We start from the raw sequence: 27,184 nt of genomic DNA on the forward strand, positions 1-27,184 counted from the left end.
AAATAAAGATGGCGTTAAATCCCAGGACAATTCTTTCTCTCAACGTCAATGGACTAAATGCACCAGTTAAGAGACACAGAGTGGCTAAATGGATCAAAAAACTCAATCCAACCTTCTGCTGCCTACAAGAAACGCACCTGAATAGTCAGAACAAACATAGACTCAAAATAAAAGGCTGGAGAAAAGTTATCCAAGCAAACAACACCCATAAAAAAGCTGGAGTGGCCATACTAATATCAGATAATGCAAACTTTATACTCAGGAAGGTTGTAAGGGACAAAGACGGACATTTTATATTAATCAAGGGGTACGTAGAGCAGGAAGAATTCACTCTCCTAAACATATATGCACCGAATGAGGGGCCAGCAAAATATTTAATACAACTGTTGACAAATCTGAAAAATAATATCAACAACAACACAATAATTGTGGGGGACCTTAACACGGCTTTGTCAACACTGGACAGGTCAACCAGACTGAAACCCAACAAGAATATACTAGACCTGAGGAGAGAAATGGAAGAAAGAGGCCTAGTGGATATATATAGGACACTCCATCCCCAGAAACCTGGATACACATTCTTCTCCAATGTACATGGGACATTCTCCAGGATAGACTACATGCTGGCACATAAAACATACCTCCATAAGATCAAGAGGATAGAAATTTTGCAGACTACCTTCGCTGACCACAAGGCTCTGAAATTATTTGTGAACTCCAAAGGGACTCAGAAGAAACACTTTAACACCTGGAAGTTAAACAGCCTCATGCTCAATAACCAGTGGGTCCGAGATGAAATCAAGGAGGAAATAAAAAGGTTCCTGGAAACAAATGACAATAAAGACACAAACTCTCAGAACTTATGGGACACAGCAAAAGCAGTACTGAGAGGAAAATTTATAGCTTTGCAAGCACACATCAGGAAGGAAGAAGGAGCTTACCTGAGTAGCTTAATGACACAGCTAATAGAACTAGAAAATGCTCAACAAAAGGACCCAAGAACAGAAAGACAGAAGGAAATAACAAAGCTGAGAGCAGAAATCAACGAAGTGGAAACTCAAAAAACAATCCGAAAGATCAACGAAAGCAGAAGTTGGTTCTTTGAAAAAATAAACAAGATTGATAGACCACTGGCAAACCTAACAAAGAAAGAGAGAGAGAGAAACTTGATAACTCGTATCAGGAATGAAAAAGGAGAGATCACTACTGATATGACAGAGATTCAAAGGGTAATCAGAAACTACTTTGAAAAACTCTACGCCACTAAAAATGAGAACCTGGAAGAAATGGATAAATTCTTGGACTCTTATAATCTTCCACGGTTGAAGGAAGAGGATGTAGCATATCTAAACACCCCCATCACCATTGATGAAATTAAAACAGTAATCAAATGTCTGCCGAAAAACAAAAGCCCAGGTCCAGATGGATTCACTAATGAATTCTATCAAACTTTCCAAGAGGAACTACTGCCAATCTTGGCAAGACTCTTTCATGAAATTGAACAAACAGAAACACTTCCAAATAGCTTTTATGAAGCCAACATCACCTTGATACCTAAACCAGACAGAGACGCTACCAAAAAAGAAAATTACAGACCAATATCACTGATGAATGCAGATGCAAAGATCCTCAACAAAATCCTGGCAAATAGGATTCAATGCCTCATTAAGAAGATCATCCACTACGATCAAGTAGGTTTCATCCCAGGAATGCAAGGCTGGTTTAACATCCGTAAATCTATCAACATAATACACAACATCAATAACAAGAAAAATAAAAACCACATGATCATATCAATAGATGCAGAGAAAGCATTTGATAAGGTCCAACACCCATTCTTGATCAAAACTCTCAGCAAGATGGGAATGGAGGGAACCTTTCTCAATATAGTGAAGGCCATCTACCACAAGCCAGTGGCAAATATTATCCTCAATGGAGAAAAACTGAAAGCCTTCCCTCTAAATTCTGGCACAAGACAAGGCTGTCCTCTCTCACCACTCCTATTCAACATAGCACTGGAAGTACTTGCTATAGCGATTAGGCAAGAAAAGGATATCAAGGGAATCCAGATAGGAAAGGAAGAAGTCAAGCTCTCACTGTTTGCAGATGACATGATACTCTACTTAGAAAACCCTAAAGACTCTATCAAAAAGCTTCTAGAAACAATAGACTCATATAGCAAGGTGGCAGGCTACAAAATTAACACACAAAAATCAATGGCCTTTCTATACACCAACAGTAATAAAGAAGAAATGGACATTAAGAAAACAACCCCATTCACAATAGTACCACACAAACTCAAATATCTTGGAATCAACTTGACTAAATATGTGAAGGACCTATACAAAGAAAACTATAAAACTCTGCTCCAAGAAATAAGAGAGGACACACGGAAATGGAAACACATACCCTGCTCATGGATTGGCAGGATTAACATCATCAAAATGTCAATACTCCCCAAGGCATTATACAGATTTAATGCCATCCCTCTAAAGATACCCATGACATTCTTCAAAGAAGTGGATCAGACACTTTTGAAATTCATTTGGAACAATAAACACCCTCGAATAGCTAAAGCAATCATTGGGAAAAAGAATATGGGAGGAATTACTTTTCCCAACTTTAAACTGTACTACAAAGCAACAGTTATCAAAACAGCATGGTATTGGAATAAGGATAGGTCCTCAGATCAGTGGAATAGGCTTGAATACTCAGAAAATGTTCCCCAGAGATACAACCATCTAATTTTTGATAAAGGAGCAGGAAATCCTAAATGGAGCAGGGAAAGCCTCTTCAACAAGTGGTGTTGGCACAATTGGATAGCCACTTGCAAAAAATTAAACTTAGACCCCCAGCTAACATCATGTACAAAGGTAAAATCCAAATGGATTAAAGACCTCGATATCAGCCCCAAAACCATAAGATATATAGAACAGCACATAGGCAAAACACTACAGGACATTACAGGCATCTTCAAGGAGGAAACTGCACTCTCCAAGCAAGTGAAAGCAGAGATTAACAGATGGGAATATATTAAGCTGAGAAGCTTCTGCACCTCAAAGGAAATAGTGCCCAGGATACAAGAGCCACCCACTGAGTGGGAGAAACTATTCACCCAATACCCATCAGATAAGGGGCTAATCTCCAAAATATACAAGGCACTGACAGAACTTTACAAGAAAAAAACATCTAACCCCATCAAAAAATGGGGAGAAGAAATGAACAGACACTTTGACAAAGAAGAAATACGCATGGCCAAAAGACACATGAAAAAATGTTCCACATCACTAATCATCAGGGAGATGCAAATCAAAACAACGATGAGATACCACCTCACACCCCAGAGAATGGCACACATCACAAAGAATGAGAATAAACAGTGTTGGCGGGGATGTGGAGAGAAAGGAACTCTTATCCACTGCTGGTGGGAATGCTGTCTAGTTCAACCTTTATGGAAAGCGATATGGAGATTCCTCCAAAAACTGGAAATCGAGCTCCCATACGATCCAGCTATACCACTCCTAGGAATATACCCTAGGAACACAAAAATACAATACAAAAACCCCTTCCTTACACCTATATTCATTGCAGCTCTATTTACCATAGCAAGACTCTGGAAACAACCAAGATGCCCTTCAACAGATGAATGGCTAAAGAAACTGTGGTACATATACACAATGGAATATTATGCAGCTGTCAGGAGAGATGAAGTCATGAAATTTTCCTATACATGGATGTACATGGAATCTATTATGCTGAGTGAAATAAGTCAGAGAGAGAGAGAAAAACGCAGAATGGTCTCACTCATCTATGGGTTTTAAGAAAAATGAAAGACACCCTTGTAATAATAATTTTCAGACACAAAAGAGAAAAGAGCTGGAAGTTCCAGCTCACCTCAGGAAGCTCACCACAAAGAGTGATGAGTTTAGTTAGAGAAATAACTACATTTTGAACTGTCCTAATATTGAGAATGTATGAGGGAAATGTAGAGCCTGTTTAGGGTACAGGCGGGGGTTGGGTGGGGAGGAGGGTGATTTGGGACTTGGGTGATGGGAATGTTGCACTGGTGATGGGTGGTGTTCCTTTTATGACTGAAACCCAAACACAATCATGTATGTAATCAAGGTGTTTAAATAAAAAAAAAATTAAAAAAAAAAAAAAAAAAAAAAAAAAAAAAAGAATTTGTTGTGTCTGTTGGTCTGTCTTATCTTACATTAGACCTTTCTCTTTGTCTTTTAAAGGGTCTTTTTGAGTCTGTAAAGTTTCTGAGTTGTTTTTTATCCATAAAGCTATGTATGATTCCTTCAATTTGAAATGTGAATCTGGGTGCAGTATTCTAGGTGAAGCATTCATTTCGTTGAGTTTTGTCAGTATATTCACCACTGCCTTTGTGTCCAGAGACAGGTATGCTGTATTTTTTCTTCTTTTTTTTCCTTTCTTTTTTTTTGTTTTTTTTTTGTTTTTTTCGGCCACACTGGTGACTCTCAGGGTTACTCCTGGGTAGGCACTAAGAAATCACTCCTGACTCAGAGTATCAATTGTGATGCTGGGGATCAAACCGCAGTCCATCCTAGGTTAGCACGGGCAAGGCAGATGCCTTACAGCTTGTGCCACTGCTTCAGCTCCATGGAATGATAAGACTTTTTAGGATGCTCTTTGAATGTAATTTTCCTTCTTGATCTTATTACTTTCAGTACCTATCCCTATATGTGAGATTCCTTATTTTGACTAAGGTATGTTTTGGGGAGCTTTCTTCAGATCTCTTTTAACTACTACTCTTTGCACATGCAATATTTGGTTGCATCCAGTTCATTTTCTCTATATTTCTTTTTTGGCATCCACTCTTTTGTTGTGGGAGTTTCCCTGCAAAAGTGTCCCTGACTTTGATTCATTTTTTTAATATATATTTTATCTAAACAACTTGATTACACCCTACCCCCACCTGTAGTCTAGACAGGTTTTCTATTTCCCTCGTACATTCTCATTATTAGGATAGTTCACAATGTAGTTATTTTTCTAACTTAACTCATCCCTGTTTGAGGTGAGCTTTATGAGGTGAGCTGTAACTTCCAGCCCTCCTCCCTTTTGTGTCTGAAAATTATTATTGCAAGGATGTCTTTCATTTTTCTTAAAACCCATTACTGAGTGAGACCATTCTGCATCTTTCTCTCTCTCTCTCTGACTTATTTCACTCAGCATAATAGATTCCATGTACATTCATGTATAGGAAAATTTCATGGCTTCATCTATCCTGACAGTTGCATAATATTCCATTGTGTATATGTACCACAGTTTCTTTAGCCATTCATCTGTTGAAGGGTATCTTGGCTATTTCCAGATTCTTGCTATGGTAAATAGTGCTGCAATTGGTCTTTCCTGAATTCTTGAAGCTCTCCTCAGAGCCCTGGGAAGCGAACCCAAAAAAACTACATTCTGAAGCTACCCAGCGAGCGAGTGAGTAAGAAATGGCTGGCTGTGGGGGTTGCCAGGCAGAGTGCTGATTGCTCTACCTGCAGAGTCTCCTCCCTGCTGTGCTTCTTCTGAGGAAACTGAGGACCTGAAGGGAGCCCTGTCCTGTGCTTCTCTGTCTTTCCTGAATTCTTGAAGCTCTCCTCAGAATCCTCGGAAGCGAACCCCAAAAATACTACATTCTGAAGCTGCCCAGCGAATGAGTGAAAACTATGCCTGCCCAGTGGGACCCGACTGTGAAAAACTGTGAGTGCTGCCTGTGTGTGTCTGTCTACTATCCTGTTGCGTGAACCTCTTGGGAGTGGACAGAAAAGAGGCTCCAGCAGAGCACTTTGGCTATGCTTCGCTACGCTGCCATGTGCTCTTTCTAAGAAAAGGACACCATCAAAACAAGAAGAAAAAATCACACTAAGAACTGTGCTAGATCACAGAAGCAAGCATTTCCCTCCGGACTGTCTCCTCTGCTGCGTGATCGGGCCTAAGATTTGACCCTGTGTGAGGCTTCATCCACAGAGGACTCCCCTCCCTTGGAGGCAAGTCGGCCCATTCAGAAGGGGCGGAGCCATAGGAGTATGCTGCATCATTTAGCCAATGAATATCACCGCAACACGTGACAAAACCCACAACACAAGTGTGACAATGGGGAAACAAAGTAGGCCAGCATCAGACATAGAGAATGAAGATGACAATTCTGATGACCAGATAATGGAAACACATACCCTGCTCATGGATTGGCAGGATTAACATCATCAAAATGGCAATACACCCCAAGGCAGTATACAGATTTAATGCAATCCCTCTAAAGATACCCATGACATTCTTCAAAGAAGTGGATCAGGCACTTCTGAAATTTGTTTGGAACAATAAACACCCTAGAATAGCTAATGCAATCATTGGGAAAAAGAATATGGGAGGAATTATTTTCCCCAACTTTAAACTCTACTACAAAGCAATAGTTATCAAAACAGCATGGTATTGGAATAAGGACAGGCCCTCAGATCAGTGGAATTGGCTTGAATACTCAGAAAATGTTCCCCAGACCTACAATCACCTAATTTTTGATAAAGGAGCAGGAAATCCTAAATGGAGCAGGGAAAGCCTCTTCAACTTGTGGTGTTGGAACAACTGGCTAGCCACTTGCCAAAAATTGAACTTAGACCCCCAGCTAACATCATGTACGAAGGTAAAATCCAAATGGATTAAGACCTCGATATCAGACCCAAAACCATAAAGATATATAGAAAAACACATAGGCAAAACACTCCAGGACATTGAGATTACAGGCATCTTCAAGGAGGAAACTGTACTCTCCAAGCAAGTGAAAGCAGAGATTAACAGATGGGAATATATTAAGCTGAGAAGCTTCTGCACCTCAAAGGAAATAGTGCCCAGGATAAAAAAGCCATCCACTGAGTGGGATAAATTATTCACCCAATACCCATCAGATAAGGGGCTAATCTCCAAAATATACAAGGCACTGACAGAACTTTACAAGAAAAAAACATGTAATCCCATCAAAAAATGGGGAGAGGAATGAACAGACACTTTGACAAAGAAGAAATACAAATGGCCAAAAGACACATGAAAAAATGCTCCATATCACTAATCATCAGGGAGATGCAAATCAAAACAATGATGAGATACCACCTCAAATAACAGAGAATGGCACACATCACAAAGAATGAGAATAAACAGTGTTGGCGGGGATGTGGAGAGAAAGGAACTCTTATCCACTGCTGGTGGGAATGCCGTCTAGTTCAACCTTTATGGAAAGCGATATGGAGATTCCTCCAAAAACTGGAAATCGAGCTCCCATACAATCCAGCTATACCACTCCTAGGAATATACCCTAGGAACACAAAAATACAGTACAAAAACCCCTTCCTTACACCTATATTCATTGCAGCTCTATTTACCATAGCAAGACTCTGGAAACAACCAAGATGCCCTTCAACAGATGAATGGCTAAAGAAACTGTGGTACATATACACAATGGAATATTATGCAGCTGTCAGGAGAGATGAAGTCATGAAATTTTCCTATATATGGATATACATGGAATCTATTAGGCTGAGTGAAATAAGTCAGAGAGGAGAAAAACGCAGAATGGTCTCACTCATCTATGGGTTTTAAGAAAAATGAAAGACATTCTTGAAATAATAATTTACAGACACAGAAGAAAAAAGAGCTGGAAGTTCCAGCTCACTTCAGGAAGCTCACCGCAGAAAGTGATGAGTTTAGTTAGAGAAATAACTACATTTTGAACTGTCGTAATAATGAGAATATATGAGGGAAATGGAAAGCCTGTTTAGAGTATAGGCGGGGGCCGGTGGGGAGGAGGGAGATTTGGGACATTGGTGATGGGAATGTTGCACTGGTGATGGGTGGTGTTCTTTACATGACTGAAACCCAAACACAAACATGTATGTAATCAAGGTGTTTAAATATAATATTAAAAAATAGTACTGCAATCAATATAAGTGTAAGGAAGGGATTTTTGTATTGTATTTTTTGTGTTCCTAGGGTATATTCCTAGGAGTGGGAGCTCGATTTCCAGTTTTTGGAGGAATTTTCGTATTGCTTTCCATAAAGTTTGAACTAGACAGCATTCCTACCAGCAGTGGATAAACGTTCCTTTCTCTCCACCTCCCCGCCAACACTGCTTGTTTTCATTCCTTGTGATGTGTCCCAATCTCTGTGGTGTGAGGTGGTACCTCATAATTGTTTTGATTTGCATCTCCCTGATGATTAGTGATGTGGAGTATTTTTTCATGTGTCTTTTGGCCATTTGTATTTCTTCTTTGCCAAAGTGTATGTCCATTTCTTCTCTCCATTATTTGATGGAATTAGAAATATTTTCTTTTAAATTTCTGTCAGTGCCTTGTATATTTTGGAGATTAGCCCCTTATCTGATGGGTATTGGGTGAATAGTTTCTCCCACTCAGTAGGGAGCTCTTGTATCCTGGGTGCTATTTTCTTTGAGGTGCAGAAGCTTCTCATCTTAATGTATTCCCATCTGTTAATCTCTGCTCTCACTTGCTTGGAGAGTGCAGTTTCCTCCTTGAAGATGCCTGTAGTCTCAATGTTCTGGAGTGTTTTGCCTATGTGTTGTTCTATATATCTTATGGTTTTGGGTCTGATATCGAGGTCTTTAATCCATTTGGATTTTCTCTTCATACATGATGTTAGCTGGGGGGTCTAAGTTCAATTTTGTTTTGCAAGTGGCTAACCAGGTGTGCCAACACCACAAGTTGAAGAGGCTTTCTTTGCTCCATTTAGGATTTCTTGCTCCTTTATCAAAAATTAGGTGACTGTATATCTGGGGAACATTCTCTGAGTATTCAAGCCTATTCCACTGATCTGAGGGCCTATCCTTATTCCAATACCATGCTGTTTTGATAACTATTGCTTTGTAGTAAAGTTTAAAGTTGGGGAAAGTAATTTCTCCCATATTCTTTTTCCCAAGGATTGCTTTAGCTATTCTAGGGTGTTTATTGTTCCAAACAAATTTCAAAGTGCCTGATCCACTTCTTTGAAGAATGTCATGGGTATCTTTAGAGGGATTGCATTAAATCTGTATAATGCCTTGGGGAGTATTGCCATTTTGATGATGTTAATCCTGCCAATCCATGAGCAGGGTATGTGTTTACATTTCCGCCTCTCCTCTCATATTTCTTGTAGCAGAGTTTTATAGTTTTCTTTGAATAGGTCCTTCACACATTTAGTCAAGTTGATTCCAAGATATTTGAATTTGTGTGGCACTATTGTGAATGGGGTTGTTTTCTTAATGTCCATTTCTTCCTTATTACTATTGGTGTATAGAAAGGCCATTGATTTCTGAGTGTTAATTTGTATCCTGCCACCTTGTTATATGAGTCTATTGTTTCTGGAAGCTTTTTGGTAGAGTCTTTAGGGTTTTCTAAGTACAGTATCATGTCATCTGCAAACAGCGAGAGCTTGATTCTTCCTTTCCTATCTGGATTCCCTTGATATCTTTTTCTTGCCTAATCGCTACATCGAGTACTTCCAGGGCTATGTTGAATAGGAGTGGTGAGAGAGGACAGCCTTTTCTTGTGCCAGAATTTAGAGGGAAGGCTTTTAGTTTTTCTCCATTGAGGATAAAATTTGCCACTGGCTTGTAGTAGATGGCCTTAACTATATTGAGAAAGGTTCCTTCCACTCCCATCTTGCTGAGAGTTTTGATCAAGGATGGGTGTTGGAATTTACCAAATGCTTTCTCAGCATTTATTTATATGATCATATGATTTTTATTTTTTGTTGTTGATGTTGTGTATTATGTTGATAAATTTACGGATGTTAAATCATTCTTGCATTCCTGGCAAGAAACCTACTTGATCGTAGTGGATAATCTTCTTAATGAGGCATTGAATCCTATTTGCCAGGATTTTGTTGAGGATCTTTGCATCTGCATTCATCAGCGATATTGGTCTGTAATTTGCTTTTTTCATAGCATCTTTGTCTGGTTTAGGTATCAAAGTGATGTTGGCTTCATAAATGCTATTTGGAAGTGTTCCTGTTTTTTCGATTTTATGAAAGAGTCTTGCCAGGATTGGTAGTAGTTCCTCTTGGAAAGTTTGAAAGAATTCATTAGTGAATCAATCTCTGCCTGGGCATTAGTTTTTGGGCAGACATTTGATTATTGTCTTAATTTCCTCAATAGTGATGGGGGTTTTTAGATATGCTACATCTTCTTCCTTCAACCGTGGAAGATTATAAGAGTTCAAGATTTTATCCATTTCTTCCAGGTTTTCATTTTTAGTGGCATAGATTTTCTAAAAGTAGTTTCTGATTACCCTTTGAATTCCTACCATATCAGTAGTGATCTCTCCTTTTTCATTCCTAATATGAGTTATCAATTTTTCTCTCTCTCTTTCTTTGTTAGTTTTCCCAATGATCTATCAATCTTGTTTATTTTTTTAAAGAACCAACTTCTGCTTTCGTTGACCTTTAGGATTGTTTTTCAGGTTTCCACTTCACTGATTTCTGCTCTCTTTGTTATTTCCTTCTTTCTCCCTATTTTTGGTTCCTTTTGTTGAGCACTTTCTAATTCTATGAGCTGCATCATTAAGCTGTTCAGGTATGCCCCTTCTTCTCTCCTGATGTGTGCTTGCAAAGCTATAAATTTTCCTCTCAGTACCGCTTTTGCTGTGTCCCATAGGTTCTGATAGTTCACGTATCCATTGTCATTTGTTTCTAGGAAGGTTTTGATTTCCTCTTTGATTTCATCTCGGACCTACTGGTTATTCTGTATTAGGCTGTTTAACTTCCAGGTATTAAAGTTTTTCTTCTTTGTCCCTTTGTAATTCACATATAATTTCAGGGCCTTATGGTCAGCGAAGGTAGTCTGTAAAATATCTATCCTCTTGATATTATGGAGGTATGTTTTATGTGCTAGCATGTAGTCTATCCTGGAGAATGTCCCATGTACATTAGAGAAGAATATGTATCCAGGTTTCTGGGGATGGAGTGTCCTATATATATATCTACTAGGGCTCTTTCTTCCATTTCTCTTTTTAGGTCTAGTATATTCTTGTTGGGTTTCAGTCCGGTTGACCTATCAAGTGTTGAGAATTCCATGTTGAGGTCTCCCATAATTATTGTGTTGTTATTGATATTATTTTTCAGATTTGTCAACAATTATATTAAATATGTTGCTGGCCCCTCATTCAGTGCATATACGTTTAGGAGATTAATTTCTTCCTGCTGTACATATCCCTTGATTAATACAAAATGTCCATCTTTGTCCCTTACAACTTTCCTGAGTATAAAGTTTGCATCATCTGATATTAGTATGGCCACTCTACCTTTTTTATGGTTGTTGTTTGCTTGGATGATTTTTCTCCAGCCTTTTATTTTGAGTCTATGTTTGTTCTGACTATGCAGGTGTGTTTCTTGTAGGCAGCAGAAGGTTGGATTGAGTTTTTTGATCCATTTAGCCACTATGTGTTTCTTAACTGGTGCATTTAGTCCATTGACATTGAGAGATAGAATTGTCCTGGTATTTAGTGCCATCTTTATATCAAAGTTTGGTTGTCTGTTGGTCAACCTTGTCTTAAAGTAGGTCTTTCAGTTTTTTTTTTAAGACTGGTTTTGAGTCTTTGAACTGTCTGAGCTGTTGTTTGTCTGTGAAACCATGTATTGTTCCTTCAAACCTGAAAGTGAAGTTTGCTGGGTGTAGTATTCTAGGAGGAAGATTTATTTCATTGAGTTTTGTCACTATGTCCCACCACTGCTTTCTGGTCTTGAGTGTTTCAGGTGAGAGGTCTGCAGTAAATCTCAAGGACGTTCGCTTGAATGTAATTTTTATTTTTGATCTTGCTGCTTTCAGAATTCTGTCTCTATCTGTGGGATTCATCATTTTGACTAGGATGTGTCTCGGGGTGGTTTTTCTGGGGTCTCTTTTAGTTGGTACTCTTCGGGCATGCAGGATTTGATCTCATGTATTCTTTAGCTCTAGTAGTTTCTTTTTAATGATGTTCTTGACCAGAGATTTTCTTCCTGGGTCTCTGGGACGCCAATGATTCTTAAGTTGTTTCTGTTGAGCTTATCATAGACTTCTATTTTCATCTGTTACCATTGTTTGAGTATTTTTTTCATTGTTTGATCATTTGCTTGAATGCTTTTTTCCAATCTCTTCTGCTGTATGGAGTTGTTATTCGTCTCTTCTTCCATTGTACTAATTCTATCCTCAGCTGCTGTTATCCCTTGGAAAGCTCATCCATGTTTTTCTTCTATTCATCTACTGAGTTTTTGAGACCTGTTATTTGACCTGAAATTTTAGTTTTGAGTTTTCTGATTTCTATCTTCATATTCTCTTGATTCTTATTAGTGTTCTCTTCTATACTTTCTTTGAGTTCTTTGAACATCTTCCATATTTTGACTCTAAACTCCTTATCTGAGAGACTGACTATTTGGTTGGCCATGTTCTGGTCATCTGAGTTGCCATCTTCATTCTCTATGCCTGGCGCTGGCTTGTGTTGCTTCCCATTGTCACAGTTGTATTGTGGGTTTTTCTACGTGTTGTGGTTGTATTCATTGGCTCTCTGGGAGTATCAACTCCAGGGAAGGCTAGCCATGCGCATTTGAAGCCACACACAGGATGAAATCAGGCCAAGAATGCAGCACAGCACAGGAGACAGTCAGAGATAGGTGCTGGCATTTGAGTTCCAGCAGAGAGTCCAGCCAACTTTGATTCTTCATGGCATTATCTTTGTGGTCTCTGCAATCCATTGAAACTTATGCTATTTCTGTTGAGTAATGAAAGACTTCTATTTTCATCTGTTCACATTTTTGAGTAGTTTCCCCTATTGATGATCTTTTGTTCTAAGGCTTTTTTCAAATCTCTTTGTGTATGAAGTTGTTATGCATGTCATTTTTCAGCTTGCTGATTCTCTCCTCAGCATGCCAGTGAGGTTTTTTTTTTCTTCTACCAAGATTTTCTGTCCTGTTATTTCAGTTTGAAATTTTCTCACTATTTTTATATCCTCTTGATCCTTATTTGTTGTTTGTACTGTGTTCTATGCTTTCTTTGAGTTCTATGAGGATCCTCCATATTGCTTCTCTCAATTTCTTATATGAGAGTCTAAACATGTAGTTGACACTTTTTGGGTCATCAGAGCTGCCATCTTTATTATCTAAGCATCAGGTAGGCCTGCATTTTTTCCCCATTGTCACACTTATCATGTGGAGTTCTATAGTTTGTGCTGGGATTCATTGATTAAGTAATGTGCACAGCCAAGATGTAAAATGGGTGGTTATGGACAGTAGTAAGGTAGGGATCAAGATAACATCCAAGTTGACATGTTCACAGTGAGAATCAGTTTTTAGACTTGACGACTTGTAAGTAAAAATGATGTCACCACCAAGGAAAATGGTGACTCCTATTATAAAAATAAATCCAGAGAAGTTTTTGCAGATCAGTCTGGAGTTGTTTTGTCAGTTACTTCGTTTTTGTGAAAAGTTGAAAATGCTAAGGTTCTTCTTTTCCGTTTCTTTTGAACCAAGCTGGTGGATCTTTTTTTCTCTACCCTATTGCCTTGTGTAAAAATATCCCTTTATTACTTCTTAATTAATTTGATTCTCTGATAACTTCTATATCCCGCCAAGCATTCCTTCATTTTTCTTGATCTCTAATCTATCTACCATCTCTTAATTATGACAATGGCCTTATAAATTAGCTGGTGTCTCCGCTCTCTTTTATGCCTGATTTGAATTACTATACCCCCCAATTATTTACAACCATATCAATTCTATTTGTCAGTTTAATTCCCATCATTTTTACATTATTCTGACCTGGCTGGAGAAGGAGCTCAAGTCTTCAAATACTTGTAATATCAATCCCAAAAGTCGAAGGAACTCAGGGTCTTGGTAAGAGAAACGTTTTCCAAATATAAAGGAGCAGATGATGTTGGCACTGATGGATTGGAACAAGAAAGTAGGATCCTGGAGACTTCCTGGGGAAAAGGATATAGGTTATTGGACACTCATTAATGGCCAGGCTTTCCCACTTAAAATGGCAGAATGCTTTGCCTCAATTTTTTGCCACTATGATGCTTAGACTGGTACACAAAAGGACATGACAGGGGACATACATAAATAACTAATATTGTCTGACACTTGTTTAGTCCAATAAACATCATAAATCTACCCCTTTCATTTTCAGTGCTGCTACAAGGAAGGAGACGGAAGCCTCTCCATACTCTTGCCATGGAGGAGAATGAGCAGTTATACTGCTTCTGAGCACAAGGGTTTAGGTGCAGAGATTAACATAACCAAAACCTGCAATGAAACAGGGGGTCCAGGATCTGCCTCTAAAGCAGGAAGAGGCAAGATATAATGGTGTTTTCAAGTGCTTAAATTTTTGTTCATTATGTCAGCTTCTTGTATGTTTGTTTAAAATGTTTTTCACAGTAGTGAAAAGTCACCTCTCTTCCTCTCTTCTGAAGTCGTTTCTTCAGAGAACAAATTTGCAGTTCTTGGCTGATGTCTGCATTATTTGACTCACATGGGAGGAATGGGGTGTTGTGGACCAGAAAACATCAAGTGGGTACATCTTCTCTGTTGCTGTCCCCTTTCCTTTCTCTTTGTTCCTTGCAGAGTCTTGCTGCTTATTTCAATAAGTATCCTATTGTTTTTCTCTAACTCTGTCTTTCAAAGTTCTTCAACTCTCACTCTTGATCCTACATATCCATTTGTCTTGGTTCTTTCTACTTTTTTCTCTCTCCATCTCATTCACTCTTTCCTTGTTCCTCTGCTCTCTGTGTCTAAGCCTCAACCACTTTCTCCACACTACTCACTCATGTTCTCCATTCTCCTCAGAAACAACCTGTCACCTCTGTCTTTAAAACTTCCCAGAGAGAAAACCAAAGCCACCACTAGTACTTCTTTCAGGGCTTTCCTGCTTACCATTCTGCTCATTGCCCTTCACCCTCTTAATGTAAACACACAATATGTTTCTGATCTTCCAATACCTCCTTTGTTTCCTTTCCAGGAAGTCCTATTTCTGTTTTTTAAAAAATAAAAACTGTGATTAGGGCCACCATCCACTGTTTTCATGTCACATTCCACCAGATTCCTAGATTCACTATATTCTCAAAAGATATGTATCTTAGACTTGAAAATTTATAGCGAAACATCCTTGTAGCTTAAAATGGCAATCTCAGGAAGACAGATGCTGCTAGTCTTAGGCTTATAAAGCAAGCCAAACTGCAACCAACACAAGAATGCACAATAATATAAGGTACAAAGCTAGGAATTCCTAGGGTATATAGGTACATATATGTCTATATAAAAATATCAAATGCTTTCTTATTGATATTACAGTAGGACACACCAATTACACGTTAACATAAATTCAAAGCCACATTTTTTTTCGGTTTTTGGGCCACACTCGGCATTGGTCCTGGGTTACTCCTGTCTGTCTGCTCAGAAATAGCTCCTGGCAGGCACAGGGGACCATATGGGACACCGGGATTCGAACCAACCACCCTTGGTCCTGAATCGGTTGCTTGCAAGGCAAACACCGCTGTGCTATCTCTCCGGGCCCCAAAGCCACCTTATGTTCAGAAATAAATAAAATAACCAAAAGTCCAAGTACCAACTAAAAGCTTACTATACCTTCTGACAATGACTAAAACATGATTTCATTGGCAGATACAAAAAATTTAACAAATTTCCTTTAGAAGTATTAATACTACTAATTGGAAGCAAGCAATATAAAATATATTATTTAGTACCTGCTAAAGAGGTAAGCTTAGCTATGGGTGGAAATCAAGACTATTTATGGAGACAACTTCATGTTGGTGAGAGGATTGGGGTTGGAATATGGAATGGCAAAAACAAAAGTTTAAGGAACAACTGTGTACGTTTTGGTCTTTGACTAAAGTAACTTGTAGTTTAAATAGGCATGATTAATCACAATTCCTTGCTGAGAAGAGTAAGTAGAGTCCTTACACTGATGCTTATTTATCGGTGATCACTTTCTATCACACCACAAGATCCAATTTGTTCAGTGTACACTGTGACCCTCTCTCTCTCTCCACAGATTGTGGTGGCCTTTCAGTCACCATAATTTTCTTCCTTTAGCACAATTTCTCTGACTATATTAAACCCTATATTTATCTCCACAGAGTCCACCCATTCGTCTCTCTCTCTCTCTTTCTCTCTCTCTCTCTCTCTCTCTCTCTCTCTCTCTCTCTCTCTCCCTATACAGTCTGTGTTTCTCTGCCTCTGTTTCTCTCTCTTTCCCCAACTACTGTGCTCACCATTAATTTTGCGCAGTTCCTCCACCAGACACTGAGCCTCCTCTTGAATTCGCTTCTCAGTGCCCTGTATTCCCATTCCAACATCTCTCATGGTGGCCAGAATAAATTTTCGCATATTCTTCCAACGTGGGTAATTACCAAATATGCTACCTGGGAGTTTCAGAAGTTACGGAAAGAGCACTTGAATCCATTTATAGCTCATGGCTAATTCATTTTCCTCTACCCTAATCCTTAATCCCATCTCTCAGGATAATTTAGAGGTTCTTTTTTTCATAATTTTAAAATATTTTATTTTATTTAAACATCTTGATTACAAATATGATTGTGATTAGGTTTCAGTCATGTAAAGAACACCCCCCTTCACCAGTGCAACATTCCCACCACCAATGTCCCAAATCTTCCTCCATCCCACTTCACCCCCACCTGTATTCTAGACAGGCTTTCCAGTTCCCTCTCATTTACACGGTTATGGTAGTTCTCAGTGTAGTTATTTCTATAACTGCACTCACCACTCTTTGTGGTGAGCTTCTTGAAGAGAGCTGGAAGTTCCAGCCCTCCTCTCATTGTCTCTGAGGATTGTTGCAAAAGTGACTGTTATTTTTCTTAAGACCCATATATGAGTGAGACTATTCTGCACCTATCTCTCTCCCTCTGAGTTATTTCACTCAGCATGATAGATTCCATGTACATCCATGTATAGGAAAATTTCATGACTTCATTTCTCCTGATAGCTGCATAATATTCCATTGTTTATATTTACCACAGTTTCTTTAGCCATTCATCTGTTGAAGAGCATCTTAGTTGTTTCCAGAGCCTGGCTATTGTGAATAGTGCTGCAATAAATATAGGTGTGAGGAAGGGATTTTTGTATTGTATTCTTGTGTTCCTGGGTATATCCCTAGGAGTGAAATAGCTGGGTCAAATGGAAGCTCAATTTCCAATTTTTGGAGGAATTTAGAGGTTCTTACCATATTCTTGGTAAACAGGATCCATTACAGCAGTGAGGCTCCCCCCACAAAAGGCATCACCTTGGTCCACCAGAGCCTCCCGGATGGCCTCTGTTCCACATAGTATGACCACACGTCTTGGTCCCAAGTACAGAGTGAACACATCTCCGTATTGTTTTCTCATCTGTCAAACATATCCACAACCTTGTTTACTGAAAATGTGTATCCCTCTGCTCACAACAGGTAGAGACAAAAATATTAATTAAGTATTCTCTGAAGGATGTAATTTTTCTTCCAAGCACAGCAAATAATAACCCAACCCATCCTAGAACTGGTGCCTTCAGCTAAATGAATGTCTCCGAAGATCAGAGGATACAATGAGGAAAGTGTTTATCTTCAAGTGGTTAACCTGGAATCATTTCCAGGGACCCAATAAGATATTTGAACTCACCAATGAATGATACCTAAGCAATGTACCAGAATGAAGTCCTGATAACATTCTTGCATGGCCAAAAAAAAACAAAAAACAAAAAACAAAAACAAAAACAAACAAACCAAAGAATCAGTATCCTGATGTGAAAAACGTTCATCATCATTTATTATGGTAAAAGATAAAAGATAACAATAATGAATTATCATCTGACACTAGCAGCGTCTATTAGGAATTCTGGCAGCATTCTTTTTGTGGAATAGTGGTAGAGAAATGTCATCTGATTCAGCTCTGTGGAAGGCATTTCTGGACATTTCTCCAGAAAAAATAAGAATACCCAAAATAAGAATACCCAAAATTCTATTTTTAGCATTTCACTCTAAACCCAAAAATATTCATTCAAAATGATAAATGTATTTTTTATTCACTGTGCATAGTATAATCAGGATATGGAGACAGTTGATCAATTCAATGATAGTTTAATGGATTAAAAAGGTGGGGGTATGTTTGTAAAATACAACAGTAAGTAAGAATAAAATTAGAATGTGTACCAATGTGGCAGTTACTGGTGGATATCGAGTTAAATAAAATAAAGGGAGAACAAATACTGGATAACTTTAATCTACTTTGCATTATAAAGACAGAAAATGAGATAGACTGACATATTGGAAAAGGGAAATTCTTTTGACTTAAAGTAAATCCCTGTTAACATTTCAATAGGCCAATTGCCCTCTGTTGTTAATACCTGATGGTACCTCTTACTTAGGGACTGAGACTTTTTTCCCTTCATGCTTATAGTTCAAAGCACTCAACATGGGTAGTAGAATAATGTAAAATTTTACATGCTTAGTGTTCTCTGAGACACCTCTTTTCACTTTCCTATGTTCCAAAACCTGTGTTCCTGTGTTCCAAAGCCATTGCACCCTTATTTCCAACATAGCAGGGTCTCCTACAACCCTCTGTTCTGCCATCCTCTAACTTTATGTTTAGGCACTTAATCAGTACTGTACATAATCAGCAGTGCACATAATGACTGGAGAAAAGTCTCAGTTCATCCCATAAATCATCAGGAACTAAGAATCAGCCCTATCTTCATACCCCATTCTTCTATTTCTTACCTTGAGGAAGGATTTCAACAGGCTGTTTCTGTCCATCTGCAGAAGGTTCCCCAAGAAGGGCAGGGGACGGGGTCCAGGAGGGAGGCATCCATGTGTCTTTGGGTGGTCTTTTGTCAATAGCAGCAAGGCAGTGAAGACAGTCAGGAGAAGGAGGAGAAAGACACCTAGCTCCATGGTTTTGATCACTCAGATGTCCTCACCCCTGCTAGTTGGAGAAAGGCTTAATCTTTAGCCAGCCACTCTATTAATTACATAACTTTATTTAATCCACACTTTTCTCTGATCATTAACTAGGAACAAGTACTTCTATAACTAGTGTTTAACGCAGGTATTAGGTCATTTCTAATTACCCATGAAAATGTTTGGCAATGTTAAGCTGAATGTTTAATAAACATTACTGAATGTTTAGTAAAATCTCATACACAGATAAACACAAACATTACTGGATGTTTAGTAAAATCTCAAACACAGTTAAAGTATTTCTGAGGACAATTGCAGTTCCCTTTAATATACACAAAGATGCAAAATAACCATGATCTTTTTGAAGAATTATGATTGAAATAAGATATACTGTAGAGGCACAAGCCAAAAACTATAGAGTGGCAATCCAATCCTAACAAGGGTTGTTATGTAAAGATTGATAAGGGTAGGTAAGGTGCAAAGTACCTAGAGGAAATAGTAGGAGAAATACACAGACACAGAATCAGGGTTCACAGAAAGCACAAGTGTGATTGGCCTCTGTAAAAGAACTTAGATTCATATGTGCAACTGCTTCTGAATTATTGGATTTTATTTTTGACAACTTAGCTGAAAAATAATTAGAATAAAGTAAAAACAAACCTATGGATTGGCAACATTTTGATCAGTACTTACATTGCACATCTGAGAACCCTTCACTATAATAAAGATAGTGAATATGTCCAGCACTTTCTAAGTTTCCTCAGATCCCTTAATCACTTCTCTATCCCCACTGCATTAATTTCACAAGGTAATGGAAATAATAATCACATCAAACTTTCTATTACATTACAAATCATTGGGGCCGGTGAGGTAGCGCTAGAGGTAAGGTGTCTGCCTTGCAAACTCTAGCCAAGGAAGGACCGCGGTTTGATCCCCCAGTGTCCCATATGGTCCCCCCATGCCAGGGGCGATTTCTGAGTGCTTAGCCAGGAGTAAACCCTGAGCATCAAATGGGTGTGGTCTGAAAAACAAAAACAAACAAAAAAAACATTACAAATCATTGGTGCTCTGTTTCTCATGTGATCACTAATCTCCTTACTGTCACTAAAGACTTATCTTATAAATGATTTACTAACTTTTACTATCTAAAGTTGATACATTGGGATCATACAAAAATTATTTCCTTTATATGCTTGCTTCACCTGGTTCATAATTTTGAAGTAAGCAGTAAGCTGAATATTGGCCACCTGAATAACCTAAATTTGCCTGAATAAATATTTGAGTATAATATTCAGAAACTGAATGTAAACCTTATATGAGAAAAATTTTCAAAGTTTTCATTTTAATTAATTTTTCTTTATATTGAATCATGATTATTTCTTATTGTTTGCCTCCCCAAATGGCAGATAGATCTATTAGCATAGCGGTGTTTGCCTTGCAAGCAGCCAGTCCAGGACCTAAGATGGTTGGTTCAAATCCCGGATTTTTATATGGTCCCCTGTGCCTGCCTGCAAGGTTTCTTCGCCGTTATCTTGGCTGGGTATTAGTGAATCCAAGAACAGTCCCCAGAATGAGAAATTACTTCCCATCCCCTTGTCCCCTTTCGGGGGAAGACCTTGGCAATATTTATCCGCAGCAAATAATAATCCACACAGACAAGAACGATAGGGTTTAAAAGATCAGGCAAGGAGAGCCAGAGAATCCTCCTGCAGCCAGCAGCTTTTTCACAGAAGGACCCCTCACTCCTGTCCCTCAAGCTATTTATTCCCAACTCCACAGCGCCCCACCTGGAAGGGTTAGGTGGGGCAAAAGTCACAGAACAATCCTAAGGAAACACTTTTATATACAATTCCAAGAATCATCTTATGGAAACTTTTTCATATGCTACAATTCCCCCTTTTTTGTAAAGAAACAATAAACAATAATAATGTACAGAAATAAATAATATATATATATATTTTGTAAAAAGAATAACTAAGCAATTGTAAAAGAGTGGCTGTTTGCATAAGTGCATCACGGGAAAAAGTATAGAAAAAATTTTTTTTAGCCTAACACAGGGTGTTCAAAACCAGAAACAGATGTAAAGGAATTAACTACAAGCTCCAGAGTAGAATAAAATTTACAGCATCCAAGATGATCAATTCTGAGTAAGTATTCCCTTGAAAAGCAGAAGTCGAGTAAGAAATTCCAATATTTAGGACCTAATAGGCCATGGGGAGCTCCCGGGGCAATCACAAAGCCCGAAAGTAATTCGGAGACAGAGATCCTTAGATGAGATGCTCACAAGGCTGCGTAGCAGGTGAGAAGACACACATTTTCCATTCCAGTCCAGTTTGAGCAGAAGAAAGCCCATCTTTGGAGGCAGTGAATTAGGCCCCTATTTCGAAGGAAGAGGCACACACACACACCCGCACAATGGGCGCCAAAGTAAATAAGATCCATATGTACTTGAATTCAATCCAAGATGAGTTCTAGTTCAGTCAGCAGTTCATAAGAGGTCCGAAAATGAAGAACCATGTACGGCCGATTATTAGGTGGGAGCTTAAGTTCAAAACCAAAACAAAATGCTTAAGGCAGAGAACTTCCCCATGTAAATGAAAAAATTGAGGGTCTATCCAAAATGGATAAAACCTCCTTTTGCACCTGCTATTTTTTCCAATGATGCACCCATGCAAAAGGCCAAAATACCAGCCAGGATTACAATCTAGCAACTTATTTATGACAGTATCTAACCCCTAATCCAAAGCAACAAAAGTAAAACCTTAATGAAATACCATATCAATTTTGAGAATTCACAACTAAGATGTTAAAACATTAATTACAGTAATCAACAAAAGTGTAGACTCAAATATAACTTTACAGGATTACAATTATAAAACTACAAGAGCTGAAATTTCTCCCAAGTTCAAAAACTATTAAGAAAAGATAGGGAGTCCAGAACTCCCAAAAGTTCCACCAAAGAAACTTGATGAGTCAGGGAAAGCAGTTGTAATAAGAAGCAGGATACAGCACTGCAACAGTTTACGATGTCTTTCTCAGTCAGAGATCAGGAGGCTTGTTATAGTGGGTGATGATTTGCACACGATGATTTGCAAATGTGGAGGGATTCCTGAAAATAGACTGTTAGGGACTCGGAAAAAAGAGGGAAGGATAAGAAAGAATAAATTGGGGAAGATAAAGTCAGGAAAAAAGAACTATATACAAAACATGTAAGACATACAGACACACAAGACATACATAAACATATTTCACACAAACATGGCCATCACTCACTCATATTTACCAAAAAATGTTAGCTGGGAGGATCCCAAATAGAGCGAAAACAAAAAAAAAAACAAAAAAATTCAGCTGAATCAACAAAAAGCGCTTTAAAATACAATAGCCGGCAAACAGTTTAGATGAAAATCTTCAAGTTCACAGCAACAACAAAAGATATATTTTTAAGGCATAGTCGAGTAACTCTGCAAGAGAATTTCATGCACAATACGACCAAGGAAACCAATAATACAAGTAGAGACAAGTAATTCTATCGTAACCATAGATGATGAGCACTGTAAAGAGAGTCCACCTAAAAGGTACTGTTATGTCAAAATTATGAATTTACCTTCATCTAGAAGCCTAAATTCACCTCCATCTAGAAGCCTAAATTGAGGCAAATAAAACAATGACGTTAGAGTGAAAGAGTGAAAATTGTTAGATGAGTATATCTCAATATATTGCTATATAATACCTTAGTACGATGAGGAAGCTTTCTCTCGAGTGAGCCTGGATCAATAGTGGTGTTAAGACATAAATACATCATACAAGCAACTACAATGGAGATTCATCATAATAAATCCTATTCAGCGGGGGTACCTGTGAAATGCATTATAAAGCATTAATGACAACTAACAAATAAAATAAATAATTATTAAGCATTTATAGTAGATCTCTGAGAAGTATAAAACAGGATGTATGCTGCTGTGGATTTTACCGATGCAGTAGGAATTTTCTTGATTTTCTTGTCATCAAAATTGATCCAGTGTTGTCTTGAGTCAATATTACAGTATGATGTACAGTGTCCAAAATGAAGTTTACCAAAATGGTTAGACACTGATGATAAGATGTATTTTTCAGTTTTGTAAGTTTTTTCCTGAGTGAATTCTGCTAAGTTGAGGTCTTCTAAAGGAAAATCCACATAAGTGAGTAGTTTTTTAATTTGTTTGCCATCAAAAGCAAAACGTTTCAAATGAATAATTAATACTGGAGGTAATTTCCACAAGTATGTCCTCTTCAAAAAGTCCCTTTTAGTGTTGCAGCTGTTACAATGAATTCTATTGTTACCTTTCAAATCTTCTTCTTTAAAGAATTCAACGAGGCATTCTTGTAACGTACATTTATCTGTAGGCTTGATTGCCAGGGACAACTGAACAAATGTCTCATATACTTCAGACTTTTGGTGACATGTAAGACACTGTAGTATAGATTTGAACTGTCCTTGAAAGAGGTCATATATAAGAGATTTGTGAGCCTTTTGGTGTTTAGGCCTAGATTGTTCATGTTTTTCATTGTCTATCAGGTGTATAGTTTTATCTGCTATTGAATTTTCAGTAAGCAAATCCTGATGTAGTTCCTCTATAAGGAACATCAATAATTCGTGAGGATCCTGTTGGTTGTGTCCGGCAAATTGGTCATTAAGTAAACCAATTGTTGCTTTGAAGTGTTCAGGATTGACATTCCTATGACATCCATCTCCCATGATTTTTATGAGATGACCGAATTGTTCTGCTAATTTACCTTTATGTCCACTTGGATTTTCTTTGTTAATGTCTTTTTTATAATGATCTTGATAAAAATACTGAGTTAAGTCTGAAATATTATACAGGCATTGTAATATTGAGTTCATATAGCATGAGTTCCCTAAATTTCTTAATCCTGTAAATGCAGGTCTCTGTTTCTCTATTTGCATTCTGGAATGTAAGGGCTTCTTACTCTTGTCTGCCTTATTCAAGGTATTGGGTGTAAACGTTAATCCCTTGTTTACTTTCTCAGAGGCCACAGCAGTGTTACAATTGTCAGTGTTTTGGGCATTTTGTATTTGACGTGGGGGCAGGCTTGTAGTCCCAGCAACCTGATCCTGGTGGTTTGTACTAATTCGATTTCTGATGAGGCGTAAAGGGACCCAAAATTTCTTAGAGGGGTTGTCATTTGTACCAACATATGCATATCCCCTTCCTCTCAGAAGAAGATATCCAGCGATCCATTTTTCATCCTCTTTGATCCAAACCGGTAAATGTGATGTTTCTTGTCTCTGAATATCTTCTTTAAAATGTCTTTCCCCAGCAGTGTAACTTTCCCCTTGGGGTAAATTTAGGTAATTTAGTGTAAGAAGAGTCAAAGATAACAGCTCAGTAGGTGCTAAACCTCTTTTTCTATTCTTTTGTAATTGAGTTTTTAGCTTCCTGTGCGCTCTTTCCACAATGGCCTGTCCTTGGCAATTATAGGGGATTTCTTTCAGATGTTTTATCTGCCATTCTTTACAAAAGAATTCAAAAGTTTTGCTGATATAGGCGGGTCCATTATCAGTTTTAATGGAATACGGAACACCCATAACTGAAAAGCATTGTAAAAGAAAACTGCAAACTGCCTTAGACTTTTGGGAAGACATAGGGATTGCCCAAATAAATCGAGAATAAGTGTCCACCACCACATGAAGATATGGTTTCTTTGGAAATAAATCTGTTTGAGTTACATCCATTTGCCACAGTTCATTAGACTGTAAGCCTCTTGGGTTTGCTCCTGCTATGTGAGTTTTTTTTGCTAATGGGGCACATATGTTGCACCTTTCTATAATTTCTCTAGCTTGCCTCCAGGGAATCTGGTAATTTACATGTAAGCGGCGAGCATTTGTGTGTAAAGCTGTATGTTCTTCTGTAGGTGACTTGAATATAGGTATTGCCAACAAATCTGCAGTTTTATTTCCTTGAGCCATTGGCCCTGGAAGACCTGAGTGGGCTCTAATATGCGTGATGAAGATGGGTTCAGTTCGTTTTTGAATAAGCTGTTGTAATGTTTGTAGTAAATTCTGTATAATTGGGCTATGAGCATTGAGAGAGGCCGTGGCTATTACAGGACATAAATTTACCACATACAAAGAATCAGAGACAACATTCATGGCGTCAGATACATTTTCTAATAGGTAAATTAACGTTGCTAATTCAACTTTTTGTGCTGACTTATACTTGGTATCTATAGTTATATTCATGTTTTCTCCAGTTATCCCACCCCTACCCCCGCTGGACCCATCTATGTAAAAAACCTTCGCATTGGGGATAGGAGAGTCTCGAACGATAGAAGAAATAACAAACTGAGTTTTTTTCAAAAAGTCCCATGTCTTTCCTGGTGGATAATGAGAGGAAATTTCTCCTGTGAAATCTGAAAGGGCCCTTTGTAAAGATTCATTAAGGGGCAATATTGACTCAATTTCCTTTTTTGGTATTGGCAATACTAATATATCAGGGTCAAATCCTAGTAAAGATATAGATCTGAGTCTTGCTTTGATAATGAGTTCTGAAATTAAATTCAAATAAGATATCACAGACCGAGGCTGTTTGTTATGTAAATATACCCATTCCAGCGGACCTGCCTGTTGCATCAATGCCCCCGTAGGGGTTTCTTTTGTAGGGAAAATTAATAAAGAAACCTTCTCTCCCGGGATGAATCTTGAGAGAAATGATTGTTGCAACCTGTTCAAGAAGAAGTCCAATTCATTTTTGGCCTCTATAGTTAAATTTTTCGGGCTGTCTAGGGTAGAATCACCCTCCAACGTTTTAAACAAATTAGACAGTTCTGCATTTGGGATTTCTAGCGCAGGCCGGAGCCAATTCACGTCACCTAAAAGTCTCTGAAAATCATTAAGTGTTTTGAGGTTTTCTTTTTTGATGGAGATTTTTTGTGGACGTATAGACGTTCGGTCCAAAATAAAACCCAAGTATTGATATGGTGGCATAGTCTGTATCTTTTCTAAAGCTATTTTCAGTCCTGCTGTTTGCAAACAGTCAATAACAAAAGAATATACGTCCTGTAGATCTGTTTCATTGTTCATTGTGATAAGAATATCATCAGTATAATGAAAGATCATGGCTTGAGGAAATCTTTCTCGAGCAGGGCTCAAAATCTTATCTACAAAAAATTGACACATTGTTGGGGAATTCAGCATGCCCTGGGGGAGGACAGTCCATTGGAACCTCCGGCAGGGATGGGTATTGTTTATAGAAGGAACTTAGAATGCAAACCGGTGTTTATCATCCGGGTGAATAGGAATATGGTAAAAACAGTCTTTCAAGTCAATTATGACTAGTGGCCATTCCTTTGGGATAACTACAGGTAATGGTAAACCTGTTTGCAATTTTCCCATGGGTACCATAGATATGTTTACTGCTCTCAGATCCATCAACAGTCTTCATTTTCCGGACTTCTTTTGTATGGTAAATATAGGCGAATTCCATTGAGAAAATGAAGGCTCAATATGCCCTAATTTTAGCTGTTCTTCCACTAATTCTGTTAGCACCTTTAATCTATCAATTTTAAGGGGCCACTGACCTATCCAAATTGGTTCATCAGATTTCCATTTTATTTTTATCGGTGCTGGGTTCTTTCTGTCAGTGGCCCCTACCAAAAATTCTGAGTTTTCATTTCAGGAGAAGTTCCAGACTCTTCTGGAGCTAATGGGATGTGGAATTCAGCTTTCCACTGCTTATGTAGGTCGCGACCCCACAGAGAAGGTGAGAATGGGCCCACATGAGGTCTAATTATGGCCTTTTGATTTTCTGGGCCATGAACTACCATAGTCCTTTTACTTAACAGACAGGAACTTAAACCTCCCACTCCTTCTAGCGAGTATGGAATTTCTTGTAAAGGCCAATTTTCTGGCCATTCCTTATCAGAAATTACTGTGATTTGAGCCCCGGTGTCTATCATTCCATTAAAGGGTCACCCCTGAAAGTGAAGTTTAATCATCGGATTTTTCTCTTTAAATTTAGTAACCAGAGCAATAATTGGGTTATGGGCGGCCCCTGGATCTGTGCTTCCAAAACCTCCAATTCGTGTCTTATCTGATGTCCCAAATTTGACATACGGCACTATTACTATCTGGGCAATTGCCTCCCCCTTTTTGAATGTCCAAGTATCCGGTACCGTAATTACTACAACAATTTCTCCCTTTGAATCTGAGTCAATGACACCTGTGGTTACTGATATACCCTTTACATTGAGGGA

At 38.3% G+C, this 27,184-nt stretch overlaps 1 protein-coding gene and 1 long non-coding RNA gene across 4 annotated transcripts in view; one reads left to right on the forward strand and one right to left on the reverse strand.

Moving 5' to 3' along the window:
• The window catches only part of LOC126028124 (cytochrome P450 2B11-like), a 114,894-nt gene extending 95,932 nt beyond the window's left edge, over window positions 1–18,962 (reverse strand). For 2 of the 3 annotated variants that reach the window (XM_049787174.1, XM_049787175.1), the window contains exons 1-4: window positions 18,749–18,962; window positions 17,222–17,384; window positions 16,254–16,403; window positions 13,783–13,943 (exon numbers count right to left, since the gene is read on the reverse strand). In XM_049787174.1, the coding sequence (XP_049643131.1) occupies window positions 13,783–13,943; window positions 16,254–16,403; window positions 17,222–17,384; window positions 18,749–18,922 (648 nt within the window). In that variant the 5' untranslated portion in view covers window positions 18,923–18,962. The remainder of the gene's footprint in view (window positions 1–13,782; window positions 13,944–16,253; window positions 16,404–17,221; window positions 17,385–18,748) is intronic. The other variant, XM_049787172.1, reaches the window with a different exon arrangement.
• LOC126028188 (uncharacterized) overlaps window positions 1–27,184 on the forward strand; it is a 104,892-nt gene that overhangs the window by 15,931 nt on the left and 61,777 nt on the right. The window lies entirely within an intron of this gene.

This window comes from Suncus etruscus, chromosome 14, assembly GCF_024139225.1.
Source record: "Suncus etruscus isolate mSunEtr1 chromosome 14, mSunEtr1.pri.cur, whole genome shotgun sequence".
In the NCBI taxonomy this organism is placed as follows: domain Eukaryota; kingdom Metazoa; phylum Chordata; class Mammalia; order Eulipotyphla; family Soricidae; genus Suncus; species Suncus etruscus.